Source organism: Lissotriton helveticus, chromosome 3_1 (assembly GCF_964261635.1).
Source record: "Lissotriton helveticus chromosome 3_1, aLisHel1.1, whole genome shotgun sequence".
NCBI classification, from domain to species: Eukaryota; Metazoa; Chordata; class Amphibia; order Caudata; family Salamandridae; genus Lissotriton; species Lissotriton helveticus.
In genome coordinates, this window is record NC_136061.1 from 1,750,322,750 (window position 1) to 1,750,338,712 (window position 15,963).

The 15,963-nt window shown below is 41.9% G+C and overlaps 1 protein-coding gene across 6 annotated transcripts in view; it reads right to left on the bottom strand.

Annotated features, from left to right (window-relative positions):
- The window catches only part of LOC144823747 (protein 4.1-like), a 960,864-nt gene that overhangs the window by 189,050 nt on the left and 755,851 nt on the right, over positions 1-15,963 (bottom strand). For 3 of the 6 annotated variants that reach the window (XM_078682548.1, XM_078682545.1, XM_078682546.1), the window contains exon 13: positions 10,225-10,281. In XM_078682548.1, the coding sequence (XP_078538674.1) occupies positions 10,225-10,281 (57 nt within the window). Of the gene's footprint in view, positions 1-4,439; positions 4,503-10,070; positions 10,113-10,224; positions 10,282-15,963 lie in introns of all 6 variants that reach the window. The other 3 variants (XM_078682544.1, XM_078682549.1, XM_078682547.1) reach the window with 2 other exon arrangements.

Sequence of the window (15,963 nt, forward strand, 5' to 3'; positions counted from 1 at the left end):
CGAAATATTCACAGCTGCCAGAACGCACAATTCCAATACTGGCTCACTTTAACACCTGGCTTGTACAGACTTCTACCAAGGTACGTGTTGTCAGATGCAATAAGGATTATTAAAATCTAATGGCAGAACTCCATCCCGGGAGGGTTGAACACTCCTGATTATAATAAGCAAAGATTCTGGGGCTGTCTCTTCCCTACCATCACTAGATGGGTGTGCTGGCTATTGTTGATACAAGGATTGATAATTATCACTAGGAACTCACTAAGCGAGAGGTGCTAGGGCATTCAAAGCGTTCTCTGTAAGGAGCAATTTTGAAATAATTAGCGAGGCAGCGATTTGGCCAGCAGGCTATACTTTCAAGGATTTTATTTTAATCTGTATTGGGAAAGGTCTTATTGTTAGTAAGGTGTTTAAGATGCACAATCCTGTCCTTCCATCCTGACACAATATGCAATTTCTTAGCTTTCATAGCAGAAAGTTTCAAGTCAATGAAAAGGCAAGGCAAGGATTGCCCTGCTCCACAGATAGGAAGAGCCTAGAGGAGAATGATGATGATTGCAATGCATATGCAATTGCATTTCTGTTTGTGGTTGTCTCAGAGCCAGCATGATCTGAGTAAAAGCAGTGTGAATTATGGTCTTTTGATCTGATGTCAGGGAGTCTGTTTGTACAAAGAAAGAGTTAACATTGGGATCTCTAGGACACTATAAACACAGACAAACGGACTGTCATGGCCTGGTCTTCGTTTTGTTTTTATTTTACAGAATTGTGGGAACTGTAGCATTCAGATAGTTCTAATAGTATTTGCTGTTTTGAAGTGTCTTTGAATAGGGCGCTGAGCAGAATACAGAAGAGCGAGAGAGAGAAGCAGCATTTCAAATTAAGATTTTGCTACGAAAGCTAGTACATTTTTATATTCAGGGCTACAGAGGCATGACATCATGCAATGAGAAATGTTGTATGAGTACAGGCATCTGATTGGAGATTTATTTTTCCATGATTGATAGACGTGTCAATTCTCCTGAGATTTACTTTGCTTTGTGTGGTCTAAACCACTTCGTTTTCTTCCTCTTAGGAGACTGAAAATGCAAAAGGTGAGAATATCTTTCATAAACTTCAGCTTGTTCTAAAAATAATAAATAGGTTTCCAGGTGGCACAAAAATATAAAAGTCAACAGCTGCAACGACAACGGAACCACCTTTCCATTAGCTGATTACAAAAATAGACACTTGGTTGTTATTTAAAGATGAAAGATAATATACAATTCAAACTGCATGCAGTGCACTGCTTCTCTTCTTTCTTCTCAATCTTCCTGTGCACCAAACATTTTGAATTCTAAGCTGTTCTAAATCATGAGAAAAATATTTTATGGATTTTTAGTTTTTTTGGTTTTAGGAGTTCTCTTCTTGCCGACAAGGCCATCTTCCACTGCTGCTTCTACAAAGCACATTCACCAATGGCACAGTATCCACTCAGACAGGAAATAAACCCACATGTAATTCTTCTTTGATAAAATATTTTTTACAAACCATAACCATTCCAATCTTGAGGTTTCTTAACCTGTAAAACAGCTGGTAAGTTGGTATGCATCTACTAAACGACTAAAATCATGTATCAACAGGAATAAAGTTTATCACAATCTGAATGCACTTATTGATATTTTAAGCTGCATGTAAGCTTAATAGAGGATCAAGTAAGAGAAAGCATTTATATAACAAAATATATTACATGGACAACACAAAGCTTTAGCATCACAATGCAGGAAAAAGCTATTTCCAATGCAAAGCAGCCGCTGGACCAAGGGAGTTGAAGAACTGCTGCAGATTGAATACCTGAAGTCAAACCAAGGTCGGAAACCTTGGAAATGCAGCGAGTTAAGAAGTGATGTTAGTTTTTGTAAGAGGTAGCAAGAAGCATTGCAGTTTCAAAGGTACGAGGAAAGTGGCAAATTTCTTCTTGAACTAGCTGACTGCAAACATATAATAGCTTGATAAGCCGGAGAAAGGATCTCTCAATGACGCTCTCTTTAATGACTGGATTACTATGGTCTTTGATAGGGTTGCCTCTCTTAATTTAGCACATCCCCGAAGGTCAATTCCTTTTGCTCTGTGGTATGCTGATGACCTTCCTACTGCTAAGCACTGTTAGGCATTGGAAAGACAAAGACCTGATTATAGTGAAATCTATAAAGAGTCTACACTACTAAATTCAAAGCTCATGAAAACATTGTAGAAAAGTTAGGGTCACATACTTTGCTTCTGTCATTCAAATCACCTGCAATTCTAAGAGAGAAGTTTTTAAGATAGCTAAAAATATTTGCACTATGCCAGGTTTTTATATTTATTTCTCCTTTTCCTGAACTCTTTTTTTATGCCCATCTTTTGGCTTCAGCGAGATTCATATTTGATGGTGATCAACTCTGAAGATCTGAATGGCACTGTTTCACAATTCCTGTTGCTACAACTCAAGGACATAAAAAAAAAAAAAGTGCCCTTAGGTTAAGTCTGACTCTGCAAATGATAGTGTGTCCAGCACTTATTTTCAATATGACGTGACTCTATAGCACCATCGTTCGTCTCCCTCCGCAATCTCGCTCTAGATTTTGCAGGTGTCCCTCACCAATGGAAAGGAGCCATTAGTGACCCACTTTTGAAGAAGCCTTAAGCTGATTGGGCAAAGCAAAGTGGACAACAAACTCTCCTCATTCACTGAAATTAACAGTCTTAATACTTTGCATCCAGGCTTCCGTCGACTTCTAGATACCTAGGTTACACTGTTGGCTGCGACTGGGGACATTCAAATGATATTAGATTAAGGTGGCAACGCACTACCTATTCTTTTAGATCTCAATGCGGCCTGGGGCTCTCCTATTTCCTGAGCAATTTTCATCATTTTCAATTGGTTGTTCTGAAGCCCCTCTGTCCACAAGCTAAGCCTTTAGTGACTCTCTCAGGGCGCCTCACTGAGTGCTGCACTCTTTAACATTTATATGGCAATGTCTTTTTTCTGATGTCATACGCGGGCGACTCTTAGATTGTCATCTTATTTGCAGATAAACTATTACTTCTGCCCAAAATTTTAACTTGTGCTTGCTAAGGGTTATATCGTGGATGAAGAGTCACTCTCTTAAGCTTACTGGTCGCAAGACTGGGCTACTGTTGTTTGAAAGGGCCTCTTTTACCTGGTCACCAGAATTGATCAATGCTCCATTATCTACAAAGAATAGGGCGGTATTCTTTGAGGTTAAGCTTTCATTCACAAAGCAAATGAATACTCTGAATGCCATATGCTTTTCCTATCTGTGCATGTTACTCAAAGTGATTCCTCTGCTTCTTATCAACTTATGTTGCACAGTACTTTGGGCCATTATTCCATCTCTGCGTTGATTATTGCAACTCCTTTTATTTGTGACTCCCCAAGAAATCTATCCAGCATCTGCAATTGAATGGAACATGGCAGCCAAAGTATTACTTGGCTTACACCAACCAAGCCTCATCTCATCACGTCTCAAAGACGTGCATCGGCCACCTGTGCAGCAATATCTCATTTTAAGACTCTTTGTGCCTGCCACAAGACCTCATATAAACAAGGATCTACATTCATGCAATCACTGATTCATCCTTACACTCCTGTTCGGAGAGTACATCTTTCCGATGCACTATTGCTATCAGTTCCTCTTATTCTCCTTACTAGACAAGGAGGACGAGCCTTCTCTTATTATGAATGGCAACTATGGAATTGTCTCTGGGTCCATCTTCACTCAGAAATTAATCATCTTAAATTCTGAAGAGGTCTAAAAGATTTTCAGTTAGATTGTATGGCTTCATTACATTTTGTGCCGGGAACACTTTTTTCTAAGTAAGAGTTTTTGCTTTACAAGTAGACTTTGCTCCTTCATTCATTTTACAGGAAACTCTGCAAAAGATTAAAACTGAAACCCTAAAGTAAGTTTCAGCATTCCAACAAGATATGTCAAGGTCACCAGATTAGTAAAGAATCCAAGCACTGAGAATTCAAGGTAGCATACTCACTAAAGGATGAAAGTAATAAGAGGGAGTGCATCCCTAGACATGTGAAGGACCCATAACTAATGCCAAGGACATTCACATTGAGACGAAGGGAAAATCTTAACTGTATGGAAACTATTCCAAGTAAAAGTATTTTCAGCACGCATTTTAATTTGATTCGTAGTAGGAAATAAATGCATTTGTTCTATGTTCAGTCTTATTACCAATCCTATATTTCCCTAATACTACTGACCAAATAAAAATAGAAACTTGGACAGGAGATAGTGAGATCACATCTTGTCGGCATGCAAAAGCATAAAAATGTATATTTCCAATGCAGAGCATGCAAGGCAAAACAGCACAAGAAAGAGTAAAAATAAGGACGAGAGAAACAGCCTTGTTACAAGAAAAAGCTCCAAGTTTATACAAACCTCCAACATTAAATTGCTATGCCTGATATAAATGTTTTCACCCTCTAGCCTCTTTGACCTTTTCTGTGAAAATTAAAGAAAAAGAGGGAGGAAAAAAGAACAAAAGAAGCACAAAAAATTAAAAATGTGTTTCTTGCAGGATCGCAAATAAAAAAATGTCATTTTTTTTTATTGCTTTGTGGTTTAGGTGAATAGCATGGACCCAGAAGTGGGAAAGGCAGGAGACCACAAGAACACACAGAAGTACAATAACCACAGTGATAGGTCAACAAATTCAAGAAGACAGAAAGAATGGAATGAAGTAATTTAAAGAGACAAGTGCCCATATTTCTGAATAGCTTCCATGTAGGTAATGGAGTGTGGCTGGTCGTATTTTTCTTTCAGTAGTCAATAGCTGCTTTGCGCAGATATGTGTTGATAAATTACTAGTCTACGTAATCTTTTATTTTCCAAACCCTTACAGTTTCTACTGAATTTAACACCTCGGATCAAATGAGGCAGTAGGCAAACTCATGATATGACTAAGATGCTTTCAAGAGTACACAAATGTTCAATTTAGTCACAGCAGTGATGGTTACAGAAGAATGGATTTCTTTAGTAATTGTAACAGGACCCAAAAGTGTGGTGTTACCAGCTGATCTAATGGAAAAACAATTACCAATGTAAAATTGGGGGCTATGTGTTTGTGTCTTAACATGCAACAGTCTGCTGGGAAAAATGCCTTTACGCCAGCAAACATTTACTAGATTCACTTGACTATGTGCATACATCTAGGGTAATTTGAAATATGTACTCATTGCCTAGCTCATTACTTTTAGCTAAGACTGTCCATTTTTAAGTCTTGTTTAGGCAGCACTTGCACTGCCTCTGAGACATGCTGTATTCAGGTATGGACTTGAAGCGCCGCCCATCTTTTCAATTGGCTCCTGTTTCTGTTCATTCTAAATGTTTGCTTTTGATTTGTTAATAGGTTTAGTAGTCCCTCCTTAGTACCACCTTTTCTGCTTTTTTCACCTCCCATGAGGACTGGCCCTTTTACTTGTGATGTTAATCAGAATGTTACTCAGTATGTTTCATTTACAGTTTGTGAGCACTATTTTCTGAAATGATTTTCTCCAATTGCAGCACAACATGCTTTTCTACAACTTTGCTCACTTTGCCACTCTCTGCTCCTCATCCGTCCTGCCTTCAGGCACCATGTCGTAGGTTTCAGCATGGCCCGCTTTGATATTTTATTAGTAATGGCGGCCACGGGTGACATTTTCAATATGCACGGCTATCCCAACTTGCACCTTTTCCTCTACATTATTATTTTTGTAAGCGCGCCATGGTTTAACTATGATTCAGAAAAGGGGGTGGTGATGAACAGAGTGCCTGAATTAAGCAGACCACTCTTACCCAGTCCAAAGATCAGGGCTTGATCCATCACCGTTTTTTAGCTCACTGCACCATCCCAGCTCAGAACTTGGCTATATGCAAATTAGTCTGTTCCTGTCCCAGTGCATGATGGGAACAGGGCAAACCAAACTACCAAGCCAATTCTTATACTGGGAAGGAAACAAGCTTCCGGGGACCGGTTTCTGCCATTTCAGGCGTCTTCGGCCCGGCTTGCTTGAATCCTGATGGTGCAATGAGCAAGGGACTCACATCTGAGTATACCCTTCAACGCTTATGGTGGACAAAATGATTCAGAAAAGGGGGTGGTGATGAACAGAGTGCCTGAATTAAGCAGACCACTCTTACCCAGTCCAAAGATCAGGGCTTGATCCATCACCGTTTTTTAGCTCACTGCACCATCCCAGCTCAGAACTTGGCTATATGCAAATTAGTCTGTTCCTGTCCCAGTGCATGATGGGAACAGGGCAAACCAAACTACCAAGCCAATTCTTATACTGGGAAGGAAACAAGCTTCCGGGGACCGGTTTCTGCCATTTCAGGCGTCTTCGGCCCGGCTTGCTTGAATCCTGATGGTGCAATGAGCAAGGGACTCACATCTGAGTATACCCTTCCACGCTTATGGTGGACAAAATGATTTAACTATAGCGGCCATGCGCCTTCCTTTCTTTTCTTTGGGCAGCGCGCCGCGCTATAGCGGCCACGTGACTTTTTTTTCCATCGGCATACCAGCCAATGCGGGCTGCACGCCTTTATTTACAAAATGCGCTGCTTGGCCTACTCCAGCACTTCATTTTTTTGTTACCAATGGTGGCCGTGGGCAATGTTTACGTAAAGCGCGGTCGCCTGACTAAGAGTGGCTGGTCTTGGTTACATCAAACGTAGCGACTCCATGTTCAGAAGACCACAAGCACCCACAGCTGGACAACATCATGCGCAGTCGCATCCGCACCCACAACAGCAACTTCCAATGTGACGAGGTTTGTTTTCCCAGGAGAAGCACAAACCTGTGTCTGCACTTCTGTGAGTATCAGAGATTGATCCCTAGAGATGATCAGAGGTATGGGTCACATATTGGTGACAATTTTGTTATGAGCTTTCGTAGAGGTCATAGAGTGTAGGCTTTGTTGACCAATGATGGGTTTGCTAGTCCCGATTGGTGGGGTATGAGGCTGCCAGATCTGCTTTGGTTGCTGTCACATGCAACAGAGCTTGATTGGGTCTTTGCTTTGGGCCTGGTTTATCCAATCCTTGTCTGTCGGGCGCCTTCTGATCAGTTACCATTTCACGCTGAATATCTCCAGCAGGTGGCACCCCAAGTCCTGCACTAGAACATGTTTTTTCATGTCTTTGCAGGTCCTTCTACTGGGCTCAGATCAACCTTAGTACATCTGCTGTCTTTGAGTGGATTATTACATACTTTATCGTCCTTCATTTAAAGGGATACCGTTCTGTTTTTGCACATTTATTCCCTGTAACCATGCCTGCAAACTTAACATTGTTCATATCTCTCACAACTGCTTTCATGAGCACTCCTCTTATACTGCTGTGTATTTATCCAGCAGTCTCTCTAGTGGTAGATATTCTCCTGCAAAACTAGTTAGTGTGCAGTATCACGAGTTATCCTTCGAATTTCAGTGCATGTGCATTATTGGTGGATCAACAGTACCATTACATCTAGTAACTACAACTCTACTCTTCGGCAGACCTTAAATTTCACAGCACTCGTTCTCTGCACAAGCGACACAGTACTCGCACTCCAGCCAGGTACTTGCCTTCTGCTCCTTACAGACATCATGCTGTTTAATCATGCGTCTCTATTCACAGACCAAAATCGAGCTGGTTCAAAACTTTGGCGCTCCAGCTCACCAGATCATCTATGTGAACCGAGACAACAGATTAATCAAATTAAGTATGCAGCCAGAAACGAAGTCCGCCTGATGACCTTCGGCACTGAAGTTGAGTTAGCAAAGGTTGCCCGGACTCATCCTAATAGCAGGTATCATTGGTGTTTTTTGAGGATGTACTAGTGCAGTACCCATTTTGGTTTAGCAGCCTATTGTATGTTTGTACTCACAAATCTGTATTTATGAAAGTATTTTTAATTCAGGCACTCTGGTTAACTTTCCAGGATGCCTTGTGGTCAGAGTGCATTTTTATTGGAAGTGTGATTTTTTAAAAATGTATTTAGCCTCTAACTTCCAGTATAAAAACAAATGGAGAAGTATGCTCAGATGCAATCTTTTTTTATAATTACATTAAGGGTGCAGTACCTTACATAGGTAATAGAAGTCCCTTTACAACTCCACAGGGACACCTATGAACAGCCTGTGGGATGGGATACTGCACTCTTTCCTTGTGTAGTGGATTTTCTCTTATTACTTAGGCTACTGCTGGGATTTTAAAATAAATAAATAAATAAAATCTAACAAACATTATTATTGGCAACGCCAATAGCTCAAACTTTCACTAATGCCAGCATTGCAAATGCTTGTTATATCAGCTTCACTGTTCATGCTTATTAGCACAATGATTAGGAATTAAATGAGCTGTACCGCTACTGTATTGTATTGTAAGTGCATTTATATAGCACTTATTACCCCATACGAGGCGGCAAAGCTCTTTTTCGGTGAGTAGCAAGCTACTCCAGAACCCAAGGAAGATTAGTGTTGAATCAGTATAGTGAAATATGAAAGTAATTTGAGTGGTGGATAGGTTAGGCAGTTACTTGGATTCAGAAGGATAGCAGAGGGATAGAAGAGGGAAAAAGGTTTGCAAATATATAGCGCTTGTTACCCCGGATGGGATGTTGTAGCACTTTCTTGGTGAGTAGCGCGCTACTCCGAAACCGACCAGAATTAGTGGTGAATAAGTGAAATATGTAAGTAATTTGAGTGGTGGATATTAATCAGTTATTTGGATTGAGAAGGATAGCTGAGGGATAGACGAGGGAAAAAGGTTTGCATTTATATAGCGCTTGTTACCCCTGATGGGGTGTTGAAGTGCTTTTTTGGCAAGTAGCACGCTGCTCCAGAACCCATTTAAGGATTGGTGTTGAATTAGTTTAGTGACATATGAAAGTAAATTGAGTGGTGGATGATATGTTAGTCAGTTATTTGGATTGAGAAGGGTAGTAGAGGGATGTATACATCGCTTATTACCCCTTATGGGGTGTTGAAGCGCTTTTTCAGCGAGTAGCACGCTACTCCGGTACCCATAAAGGATTAGTGGTGAATTAGTATAGGGAAATATGAAAGTCATTTGAGTGGTGGATATTATTCAGTTATTTAGATTGAGAAGGATAGCGGAGGGATAGAAGAGGGAAACAAGGTTTGCATTTATATAGTGCTTGCTACCCTTGATGAGGTGTTGAAGCGCTTCTTTTTTTCGGCAAGTAGCACGCTACTCGCAACCCATAAAGGATTAGTGGTGCATTAGTATAGTGAAATATGAAATTTGGGCAGTGGATATGTTAGTTGGTTTGATTGAAAAGGATAGTGGAGGGATAGAAGAGTGAAGGATTTAGACTTTTTTTTCTTTGGACGTCATAGCAGTAGTGGGAGGCATGGGATGAGTAAAAAGTGACGTGGAGGGGGAGAATTAGATGGAAGAGCTTAGAAAGGCCAGTTTTGGGGATCAATATAGTAAAAGAGGTGTCAGATGGTGCAAGGAGGGGTAGAGTAGGGGAGAGTCTAGAAAAAGCTATAAGCCTGAATTTGCATCCACACTATGCCAAGCAACTTTGACTTTGTTTTGTAATATTTATACACATGGAACTGAAATAACCTTCAGAAGTGCCTTTCACTGATAAACAGCTGCACAAACTAGAAAACAATAACTCCACAATGGGTCATCTAAGCTAACTGGCATCAGCATGCCTTACCTAGAATTGGATATGAAACCAAATTTGCACTGGTTTGTAACAAACATTTTAGGTGCTTCCTTAAGAACACAAATAGTAGAATGCATTTTTGGTTGTCAAATTGGCTCTTTGAGTTAGTAGTATTTTTTTGGGGGGCATGTTTAATAATTCCATTCAACTAGGAAACCACCTGTGAATAGATCCAACTGCTAACTAGAAGCAATAGCCCAGTTTTACATATATATTGTTAGACGAGGCACTTTAGAAAATAAAATCAGCACGCACAGAAATAGGGCACCTGTCTCCTTAAAAATGAGTCTGAAACATAAACTAGGCATTGGAGATTTCACTCAGCCAAGTCTGAAGTGTCTAACCTTCCTCATTCTTATCAAATCGTCCTCTCTTTCTGTTGGTTTCTGTTTATAGTGATAAAAAAAAGGTCGTTGGTTTATTCATACATATGTGTCAGTCAGGATCTTTGTTAATATAACCATTGAAAGAGAATCTGATTTAAAGACCAGCACCAACCTGTACTTGGTCTCCATTAGTAGTTGCCACTTGAGTCTCTGTCTGCTCTTTCCCCACCTAAAATAGATAAAAGTAAAACGTTTCTTGTTACCAAACACGGACTCTTCAGTAACAGCTTTTCAACACAAAGGAACCATATAGATAAAATAAACTTCACTGTATGCTGCTAGCCACATGCAGCAAGAAGGCAGTAGAGGTTGACTGCACCAACTTAACAGAGACTAGAGATGAAGTGGGAGATGGGTTATGTACAACCGGGATCATCCGAGAGTCAGAATGGTTGAGCAAATAGCCATTTACTAATTTGCAAACTATAGATTTTAATATGGTTTACAGCCTGCAATGAGTCTAGGTTTTCGTAACATTTCATGTGTGGGAATAGGGACTGGAAAAGTGCCAAGAGGATGTAGGGTGTTGATCAATTTTTGCACTCAAGCCCGAGAGTCATTTGCAAGGAAGAGGAATTTGATTTTGGTTGGGTTAATTTCTGGACAGAATAAATTCATTTCGTAACTTTCTGTAGGAATGTTTTCAGTTTTGTTACGTAAGTTGGGTCTGAAACGGGAAGGTATACCTGTGTATCATCAACGTACCGGTATAAGTAGATAGAACCTTTTTGTAGTATTGATTTAAGAAGCTCAACAAAGCAGCTGAGTAGTTGTGGAGAAAGAGTTGATCCTTGTGGGGCTCAGTCTTACCAGGGGTACATTTGATATGAAAGAGTTTTAGCACAGTTCACTGTACAATGATTCTGGCATTCAGGAGGGATAGGAATTAGTGCTGATCAAACAAGTTGACAAGCAACTGAAAGGTCAAGCAGCACCAAATGGCAAGTCTTGTCCACAAATATTTCCAAAGCATCAGCTTATAGCTGAATTGCCAAAGTTTCAGTACTGTGTTTGGATTAGTACTAGGATTCCTGTAAATGTTGGTTGTTATTGGCAGATGTGATGTATTAGTTGTGTGGCAACTGTTTTTTCAATGACTTTGCCAAAAGAAGGAAATTTAGAAAACAGCCAGAGGTTTTAAATATCACTCAAATCTAGATTAAGACAATACCATAGTGCTTAGGTTGGTTCAGGTTAGCAAGAATTACTGGTAGGTTTGGAGTGCAGGTTACTGCTTCCAAGATTCTGACTTCAAACCACTCTCTTGAGTAAGTTGCAACTGGTTGAACCCACAACCATATAAGAGTAAAGTAATGAACTGGAGAATTAGGTCATTCAGTAGGCGTGCACGAGTATTGTGTTCCCAGAATACACATTGTAGACAATAATAATGGTCCCACTATTACCCAGTAACCCAACTGCTCAAGAACTACAAAAATGACTCGTGGGCTGTGTGAAAAGTTTCAATTTCATTTACCAGGCACTCTTACCATATCACAATGATACAGAAAGGAGGCGGCCATAGAGACGGTATAGCGTGAAGCATCAGGCACAGAGAAAAATGATGGAGCATAAAATAATCAGTTAACAGAGGTAGGTCCAGCCACAGGATAGTAGAAATGAAGAGTTCCAGACATGTTTCAGGAATCCAGTAGTGTCAGGTCTGAGACAACTGTGCTCAGATGGGTGGTACTGTTAGTGAATAATGAAGCACTGTAAGAAACTGGCCCTATATATATATACTACACCAAAATTAGGTATAGTGTGTATATAGTCCGGGTGTCCCCAGAGGTAGGCAGAGGTTAAAGTTAGATGGAACCTTACTCTATTAGTGGTAGAGTGGTTGAGCAGGAAGCCAATATCAGAGGACAGTGTTAAGCATTTGATGTACACACTCAGTCAGCAAATGAATTCACACACCCAAGGACTGAACTCTAGACCAATTGTTTTTGTATAAAAAATATACTGTTGTTTTATTTTAGAACCAAGCAAGCCTGTCACAGGTAAGCATTAGATGCTTTACAGCAATAAGTTACTGAATGTAGAACAGTTTGAAAATGCAATAGGAATTGTACTTTGTTTGATTTATAGGGGATGCAGTAGGTTGCAATACTTAGCAAATACATAACATTGAAATGAATAGGCGTTTTTCAGTATATTACAGGTAAGTTACTTTTTATGATACTTTTCTAACTCAGTGCTGGATACCTAGATTCAGCACTGGGACATTTCCTGCAAACAGGTAAGTAAATACATTTTGGTTATTCGTGCGATTTCTAAAGAATATTTTTGGATTTCAAAATTCCACACTTAAGAGACTTTTTGGAAGAAAATGGTCAATGTTATCCTATGGAAGATAAACAGGTTATCGGTTCACAGGTAAGTTATCGACTGTGGGAGTTAAGGTTCTGGGGTTAGACTTGGGGATCCCCCAGGGTCAGTGATGCACTCTTGTTACACCCACTGCGGCACTAGGGCGGCTGGGTGCAGAGTGTTGAGGCCCTTTGTTATCCAATGCTCCCACAACCCAGTGGATGGCAAGCAGGCCACTGGGTTGTGGAAGCAAACCTCCTAAGGTTTAGGCCAGGGCAAATGGGGAAGGAAAGTAGCATAAAAGGTGCACCCTCAACGGCACTGAGGCGGCCGGGTGCAGAGTGCTGTTTTGACGTTGGGCGCCCTGTTATTTTCAATGGAGAACCTCCAGTTTGCAAAAATACTGCAGGCAGGAAGACAAAGGACTTCTAGGTGTGACCACCACTTTGAGAGGTAAGTTGGGAAGTTAAGGGATGGTTAGGCACCGTTGATTTGGGCACACAAGGCCATGGGGCGTCCGGTGCAGGGATGCCTTTTGGGGTTGGATCTTCTTACCAGCTCCTGGTCACGGTTAGGCTGGGCCTTCAGGATTTAGAATGCAGGCGTCGGCTGGAGGCTTGAGGCAGGTCAGGGGTCGCCAGATCTCAGATCAGGATCGCCGGGGTGACCTCCTCATGGTGTTTTTCCACTCTAGCTCGGGCCGGGTTCGGCAGGTGCAGAGTGGGCTGGATTAGCGGTTTCTGGCTGCTGCCAGAGGATGCTGTTTGAACAAATATGGTGTTCACAGGAGAAGCAGTCTTTGGAAGTGAAGGCAGGCAGGTCCTCCGGGGTTTTCGAGGTTGCTGGCTGCAGGACAAACCGGGATTTCGCAGGAGTTGGTTCGAGGGGAGACATGCCTGTAGGGCTGGGCCAAGTCAGTGGGTGTCGTCCTCTTGTAGCTGGCTACACGGCTGTTCGGTCCTTCTTTTCTTCTTGTTGTTTCTGGATCTGAGGAAGCAAGCTTCATGGTGCCCACTAAATACCAGATTTAGGGGCGTTACAGGTAGGTAAACGGCAGTGACCAATGGGTCCCTTCCCTGAGGTGGCACCTCCAGTGGGAGGGGGGCAGGAGCCTGTCCCTGGTTGGTTGGGTCCCCCCATCCTCAAGATGGCGGGGACTCCGAGTTGTGCTTCACCTCGCCTCCCCGACCGGAGGGGTGGAGTTGGCAGAGGTGGGCACACCTCTTTCCCTCACTTGGTTTTCCCGCCGGCTCTCCTGCCTAAAGTGGGGGGTAGAACCAGTGGAGATCAGTTGCTGAAAGCAGCAAATGGTCTGGGTAGGCTCACAAAGGCGGCATGCCTTTGAAGCTTCCCCTTCGTGAACCCTGCCCATCCTGGGGGAGGAGGCTTGGCACCTCGTCCCAGGATGTGCATTGTTTCAGGCCCCCAAGAGCAGCAGCTCTCGACCCAGGAGTCCAGAAACATGTCTGTTGGTGGCAGCCTAAGCAGCCACGCAGTCGGGTCACTAGAAGTTGCTTGAGTTTTAGGGGGCATCTCTAAGATGCCCTCTGTTGTGCAGTTTACATTAAATCCAACACTGGCATCAGTGTGGGTTTAATGTGCCGAGAAGTTTGATACCAAACTTCTCAGTTTTCAGTATAGCCATTATGGTGCTGTGGAGTTCGTAATGACAAACTCCCAGCACCAGATCCTCTTAATGGCAGCACTGCACTTACAATGCCCAGGAATGGACTGAGGCGCTGTAGGGGTACAGGGCTCATGCATCTGTACCCTCACCACTGGCATAGTGCACCCTGCTAGAGGGGTGATTGATCTAGGTCCGGGCAGTGGTTTGTGGCCATGGTACACAGGGATGTGTGCCATGTCGACTCTTCACTTTGTTCTGCACCAAGACACGCAACCTGCAAGGGCAGAGTGTGAGTGTCAGGGTACAGGACCTCTAAGGGTGGCCTAATAAGTGCTGCAGCCCTTTGAGGCCTTCTCTGGTCACAGTGCCCTGGGTACATGTGGTACCATTTACCAGGGGCTGACATGTGGCCGGAGAATCCAATTGAGTTTAGGCTTCAATGCAATTTTAGGGAAAGAACATAGCCCTGGGTACCTATTAGCAGGAGCCAGGGCACACTCAGTCAAAGAACATCAGCAATAAGTGGGGGCATACCATGCACAAAGAGGGCACTTTCTCGCAAGCACCAACCCCAAGATAAAGTCCAATGTGGCACAGATGCTTAGTTTCATGGCCGTCTCAAATATTTTGACACCACAGGCATTTTCTTATACATGGAAAATGTAGGTGCATGAAGAAATGGGGTGCATTGTAGCTGAGAGAGTGAACGTGTAATACGGTCATATCTTAGTTTCATGGACAGCAAAGAAAAGGAGGAGAGGGCAAATCCAAATCAGTGATGAAGGTGGTTTTAATGCAAATAAAGTAAGCATTCCACAGGCAGAATAAAAGGAAGTTGTTGGAGGTCTTATATTTCAAGGTTCTTAAATTTATACTGATCTTAAGTCGTGATTGTGTTATTAAGAGGAAGAGAGGTCTGCCAGAGCTTTAAGGGATAATTATGGGGGGGATACATCACTGATTTAAAGTATGACTACAGGAATATTCAGGACAGGAAATGGAGATATAACGCTTAGAGAAAACTACAGAGACTAAACCTATCTTGCAAGTAACTTTTCATTAAATCTAGCAACTGGCAGAATAATTTGCTTCATTTTGCTAACAATGAATCTGTTGGTTACTCTACAAACCTGAGGATTCCTCACCTCATCGAACTCCCCAGGTACTATACCATACCTGAAAAAGTTAAACTAGCTCTCCAATATTGTAGATGGCACCATGGCTCCAATTCAAAGTCTGTGCCTTCCTGGATATGACTTCACAGAGCCATATATAGCACTATCCCGGTAACCTGAAATCAGTTTTCTTCCTTTTTTCCACACCTTTAGAGGTGGGGAGAGATTGCTAAAAGTGACAGAGATACAGTGCAAAAAAAAAAACTTGAATGTTTATAAAATCTACAACATTCTTCAGACTGGGGAGGTGGGTCGGTGGATGAGGAATCTGCTGGTAAAATTCGCCAGAAGGAAAATGTTACCCTGTAAGCATCCATTTGTGACATGTTGTGCTGTAGAGTCACATGCTTTGCATGCTCCTACCATCTAATGTTGGGGTCTGGAAGCGTGCAAGTTGTTTTTCTTTTAAGATGTTTTTTCAAGTCACGAGATACAGGGTCTCCTCTTGGTGATAATGCGCATGGGAATAGACTCCATTGTTAGATTGTTTTCCCGCACAGCAGGTGAAAATAGAGAGTGCAAGTAAGTGATAAGTAAACAGATGTTCATGCATATAAGGAAAGACTAAAAGAGAAAAGATAAGCCACGTGTCTAGGGGGGAGGGTGGGCGCATGTTAATCTTCAGCATTACATGCCACGAACAGATGCTTACAGGATAAGAAATATTTTAAGCTCAAGGCATGTGTGGCTGTAGATACACATGCTTTGCATAGACTGTAAAGCAATCCTCCTCAAA